Source organism: Pituophis catenifer, unplaced genomic scaffold (assembly GCF_029215685.1).
Source record: "Pituophis catenifer annectens isolate HBS135680 unplaced genomic scaffold, rPitCat1.0.hap2 SCAF_2, whole genome shotgun sequence".
Taxonomy (NCBI): domain Eukaryota; kingdom Metazoa; phylum Chordata; class Lepidosauria; order Squamata; family Colubridae; genus Pituophis; species Pituophis catenifer.
The window spans coordinates 279,280,853-279,286,852 of record NW_027256882.1 but is presented as its reverse complement, the minus strand read 5'-3'; the positions used below and the strand labels follow the sequence as shown (position 1 = coordinate 279,286,852).

The 6,000-nt window shown below is 38.8% G+C and overlaps 1 protein-coding gene across 4 annotated transcripts in view; it reads left to right on the top strand.

The window, feature by feature from the left end:
• Positions 1–1,672: 1,672 nt before the first annotated feature.
• Positions 1,673–6,000, top strand: part of NEDD4L (NEDD4 like E3 ubiquitin protein ligase) — a 143,964-nt gene continuing 139,636 nt past the window's right edge. For all 4 annotated transcript variants that reach the window (XM_070938922.1, XM_070938921.1, XM_070938920.1 and 1 more), the window contains exon 1: positions 1,673–2,851. In XM_070938922.1, the coding sequence (XP_070795023.1) occupies positions 1,709–2,851 (1,143 nt within the window). In that variant the 5' untranslated portion in view covers positions 1,673–1,708. The remainder of the gene's footprint in view (positions 2,852–6,000) is intronic.

Here is a 6,000-nt window from a genome sequence, read left to right as displayed (position 1 = left end):
AAGATGTTTCAGACTTTATTCAAAACAGTGGCAGATGGATGATCTGATTAGTATTACTATTAGTCCTGCTTTTTTCTTGCCTGTTTAACAAAATAGAGGATTATGTTAACCTTTGGTATTTTACTTACTGAAAGTTTTGTCCCCTTTGGAGACTGTTTCTTTCTTCACGTGAAATAAATCATTAGAATACTTAAGTCTGAAATATTTAGGACATCATTCTCGGTGGATATTCCCATGATTTTTTTTTTCTCTATAGCTTTTGCTATGAGGTTCTCATTTATACAGAAAACCAAGTGTTTTTATTTTATCTCCGTAATAGTAATTTTATCTCCGCTTTAGTTTCACTGACCCAGTTTTTAATTCGTGCTGCCCGCAGATTTTGAGACCGTAGGATGTCTGTTCCTGCCCACCCCTTTCTAAACAACCACTCACAGAAGAATCGAGTTTGGGCATTGTTTAATTTTGGGTTCCAGTCCATCTGTCTGTACTACTGACGCTTCTTGGCTCCTAACAAAGCAGAGCTCTATTTCTTGCTGGCAATTCAACCTTTCTAATGCTGCTCACTTTCTCACTGGAAGGCTGCCATCGTTTAGCATGGAGTTTAACTCAAATTCTGTACAGTTCTTCATGCTTTACCCCTGCTCCAGCTTTTTATCGCCTGCCTTAAAACCTAGGAACAGGAAGATGGATGGGGTTGCCTCTTGAATTGTGCATGTAAGAATCTCTTTCCTTTTCTCTCCTGAAAAAAAGTTTGAATGTGGTTGAAGCAGGTTATTGCCGTTTGTTTGCAGTGGCAACTTGATATCTGGGTTGGTTGCTGGGACAGAAAGAGAGGAGGATTTAAATTACTTTTCAGTAGAAGGGAAGAAAGAGTGTGAGATCTTACTCCTTATTTGTAGTAGTCAAAAGACATTGGGAGTCTTAAATGAACAAAATCTCTCTCACTAATTCTCATTCTCTCTCTCTCTCTCTCTCTCTCTCTCTCTCTCTCTCTCTCTGTGTGTGTGTGTGTGTGTGTGTGTGTGTGTGTGTGTGTTTATCTCACTCTCTCTTTGTGTGTGTGCACACACACATGCCTTCCTCCAATCACTTCAGCAATATCTGGTCAGCCTGAGAATTTTGATAGCATAACAAGGGCAATTCAACAGGGTGGGGAAGAGAGGCGGGGGAGAGTCTCCTCTGTGTGAGTTAGTGTCTGTGGTTTCCCACCCACCCCCCTCTGCTCCTTTTCTTTCTCTTTTGCAGTAATTCAAAAGCGTCCTGCAAATATGATGCAGCTTAGATTTATAGCAAAGCTGGCTGAGTGTGCTTGCTGCCTTAGTCAGCTGTGAGAGATCTCCCGCTGGGACCGATCCTTTCTGATGGAAAAGGAGCAGCTGGGAAGGTGCTGTTTCAGGCTCTTGCTGGTATTAAAGAGAAAGGGGGGGGAGGAAATAGTCGCTTGTATTGGAGAGGGGAAAACAGGTCATGTGACGCCAGCCCTCCTACCCGATGTCACAGTGTGGAGGAGCACCGATTGGTCTTGCCCAACCACGCATGGAATGTCGCTTGCCACTTGGGCTATTTCTGCTATCTGTCGCTATCAGTGCAGCAGTGCTAACACTTTGGCAGATGGGACACTTTTTCTTGGAGTTTATGTCTTTAGTTCTTAACTGCTGGCAGTGCCTGGCCTTGTCGCCTTCCCTCTCCTCTGCTTTCTCCCGAGACCATGGCCCATCGGTTGCGGTTTCATTTTGGCTCGGGGCGAAGCAATACAGCTCCTGAACTGGAGATCCTAGACCACGACAGGGAGGATAATGACGACTGTTTCATGGCATTCCACACTTTGCCAAGAAGGAATGGGCCTCATCCTTTCTCCAGGCACAGAATCGATTGTGAAGATGGCAGCGGCCGTCTGCAGGAAGGCGGCTCCTTGAAAAGAAGCACATCCATGTTTATCCCGCAACTTCTGAACAGCATTGATGCGCGGCCCATGAGGAGCTCATCCATGCAGATCTCCCTTCAGCGCAATGCTGTGAATGGACAGGCTAATGAATGTGAGTCTCCTCCAGAGGAGTCATGTCACTTTTCTGGTCTAGGAGAGCGGTGTACTTCTCTTGACGGAAGCCATTCTTCTCCAAGTAGTTCACAGGTAACTCCAGAGGATTCTCCAACGAGAGAGCTTGAGAACCTGGGACAGGAGGTCAATGGAGGGTCTTCTAACCACACAATATTTTGTACAATACCTTCTAATAACTGGAATACTAAGGGTGCAGCCAGCAGTCAAGAGGACAACGTAAACAAACCTGCGCTGGATTTAAATATCAGCAGGGTGAGGATTCAGCATCGGGCTTCAAGTGTAGATATGCCTCAAGTTACGCTGATGCCGTTTGGTCCAGAGGCCCAAAATAATTCTTCTTGTTCAGAACCCAGGCGCTGGTCTTTGCAACACCTGCCAGATGGGTCAGCCAACTCTGGGAAAAAGCTATTTGTTCTTCAGTTGCAGCAGTCTCAGTCAAATAGTGCAGGAGCAGATTGTAATTTTGGCTTTACTGGAACAAAAGGAGACAGGCTAGTCAGGTACCCACGAATACGGCTGGGGAGGAGCACTTCATATCCAGTTCAGCCACAGGCCGAGCGAATTAGCCCCATGGAAGAAGATGCCCATTGTGGAAATGACCAGCGTGGCCCCGACATGGCCAGAAGAAATTCAGTCGAGCGGATTTCCCCGGGGCAAGGATGCACTTTTAAAATTTGTCCAGATCAAAACTCAAGGCAGCAGCATTTCAGAATTCTCGTAACTCATGAGAAGAACCAAGCATGTGGGCAAGAAAATTCAAATACAGCTGCTCCGGTGACAGCCAACTCATCAGTAAGTAGAAACACCAATATCCTGGCAACTTAAATGTTCACTTTGCTGGCTGGGGCAATCAATAGGTAAACAAATAAATCCAGGGTGCATTATGTAATTTTGCAACACAACTCTGCACTGCTAGAAAGAACTGTGTACATCCAGAATAATCTCAGAGCATCTTCCTTTGCGAAGCTATGACTAAATCCAGAGAAGTGTTTTTATATTGGCTACTGACTCAGATGTTACTTAATTTAATGTTACATCATCTAAATACAATGGGGATTCTTTTTTTGCAACAAATCTGTAAACTGCTGTATCACTTTTTATAAATAGTGCCCCAAATGATAAATTAGGATTTCAAAAAATTCTGCAAACTTCATAGCTTGAAATAATTGAAATCTATCTAATATATGATGTGTACATACACAAATACACGCACAAACGCTTGAACTATCAAAGAATCAAGGATGCAGTTTAAAATTAATGGCGTTATAATACTTTTAGTTATTTAAATAGGTGCACCATTGATTGTTTAAATAGGAGTAATATTAATTAAGCTATTCCTGTACATTGGGCGGTTAGATACCTAGTTATGAATTTCTAGCAACTTGAAAAAGCTGCATGGAACCTCAGAATGTTTTGATTTGTTCAGTTCAGTTTGGTTTTACAACCATTAGAGGTAACAATGAACAAGCACTTTGTGGTAATATTCAGCTTTGAAATATAATAGGTATCAGATTCACAGCATACTGTACAATAGAAGTGTTGCCAGGTTTCTACATTACGCTACTGACATTTTTTATTTTTATTATTATTATTTTTTGGCTCCAGGTGAAAACATTTTATTTTTCCAAGCATTTAAATAATCATTTTGATATTTTCAAAATGAACTGTTTTGGTTCTGCTTTAAAATTAGGATAACTTTATGCTGTGTTCATTGCCACTATCATTCCTTCTACCATATCTGTTGCATGGATCTGTTATTTTCTAATATATACTTTGGCGTAGTCTTTTATGTAGTTTTTAAAATTGACTGAGGTTTTCATTAATGTGCTCTGAATGATTATAATGTGCCAGAGACCCTTACATGATTGGGTGGCATAGAAGTTCAAATCAATCAAGAAAGATTAATGCCTGAATCTTACTGGATGATTTTAGTATGGCTGCAGTTTAACCGTTGGTCATTGGAGCTTGCAAGCTAGGTGATGTGGAATCTGGAATAATAAATATTGTGTGAAACCATGCCAGATTTAGGGCCTTTTTTTTGCCCTAGCTCGTGTGTAACGCAATTAGTGATTGCTGATAGAAGAAGAAAGTACTAAATATTGCTTTAATAACAGCTTTATTAAAAACACTAAAATCTTTATTCTACACTAATTTTAATTCTTGGGACATGTGTGTTTTGAAAACATTTAGGACACCCTAGTGATAAAAACCGAAATTTTAGTCTATAGAAACCAAATTTGAGTCTATAGAAAGGTTAGCCAATTTTATTTTTTAATGATCTGCACGTTGTGCCTGTAACAGTCCCCGTTATTTTTCCTCATCTGTTTTAGGAAAAGTAAAGAATCCTAAACTTAATTCTGTTTATCCTGAGATTTTACTGTCCTTGTTACACCCTCAGGTTTTGTTGCAGGAATACTGAAATCATACTAGCTTATTAGCATCTGAGCTTATTTTTCACTCTAAACTTTTGGGGCTGTCATTTTAAAAAAAATATCTTAGGGATTTTACGTGAATGCTTCTATTTTAAAAAAAGTATTTTTCATCAATTGTTTCAAAGATGTAAAATATATATTTTTATAAATAACTCAAAGTAGCAAACATACCTAATACTCTTTCCACCTTCTGTTTTCCCCTCAACAACAATCCTGTGAGGTGGTTTAGTCTGACTGACTAGGTCAAAGTCACCCAGCTGGCTTTCATGCCTAAGGCAGGACTTGAACTCACAGTCTCCTGGTTTCTAGCCTAGTGCCTTAACCATTATTCATATTACATTATTTTAGAGTAGAATATCATGGAATATAGAATAAAAAAATAGATCAATCAAGGAATGAGCAAATGGCAGTAAGGTTTTCCACCAACCTGTGAATATCTTTTTGAAGGAAATATTTTACAAATATTTCATTGTGTATATTTTCTGCAATGTTGTTTGCTAAATATACATAATTCCTCGTTATGAAGGTTTTTGACTTACCTACATGGCTCCACCCTTTAAAGGGCTCCTGAAAAGAATAGACAAAATTAAGTTAGAAAAATAGCTGACCGTTTAAAATATGCATTTTATACTGTAAAATACACCCCAAAATTTAAAATTGTATTGTTACGAAGAGGAGGGCTTCACCATATTTTTGTATGGTGTGTGTGTGTGTATAATACACACACCAAGGAGTTTTTTTAAGTCCATATCTATCTCATCTTAGATTTAAGAGGCTTTTTCTAATCACTCTTCAGAACCAAAAAGGAAACTGTGTAATGAGAAAGTTAATAGTAGCTGGTATTAAGCCATGGAATCCACTGTATTACATAAAATAATTCAAGAAAGACAGATATTTTCCATCTATAGTGAATTGCAGCGCATTAACTGGATCCTATGGGGAGTCGATGGCTATTCAAAATGATCTCCTATATCTGATCTATATCTTACAATACTGTTTTCAAAAGTAGGTGGATTCTGAAATACAGAAATGGCAATCATTTACATTTAAACAGAATCTGTTTACAATGGTCCGTTCTTTGGAATAAAAAATTCAGGGGCATCTTTCACTTTTCACTGCAAAAATTTTTTTTTTCATGAATTACCATAACAAGAAAGTTCTTCCAGGACCAAGCTGAAAATCTTGGAACTCCCAAGATAATGTTGACCTCAAATCTCATATTAATTCCAGCCAACGTGGCCAATCGATACATAAAATGGAAACTATAGACCGGTCTACACTTTTGCACCCCTTGTCTAACACATGATGACTTAATATAGTAATAAGCAATGACTGTAGTTTTATTTTTGTCCAAGAATAAAAAGAAAAATTGCAATGTTGTTCAACTATTTCAGGTACTAATCTTTGTTTAACAAATGAGCAAAATAGCAAGGAAGTAGATTAAAATATGTATACACAATATTGTTTCTGTAAACCAGACCAAAGAAATCTGTTAGGTTTGCCATTATA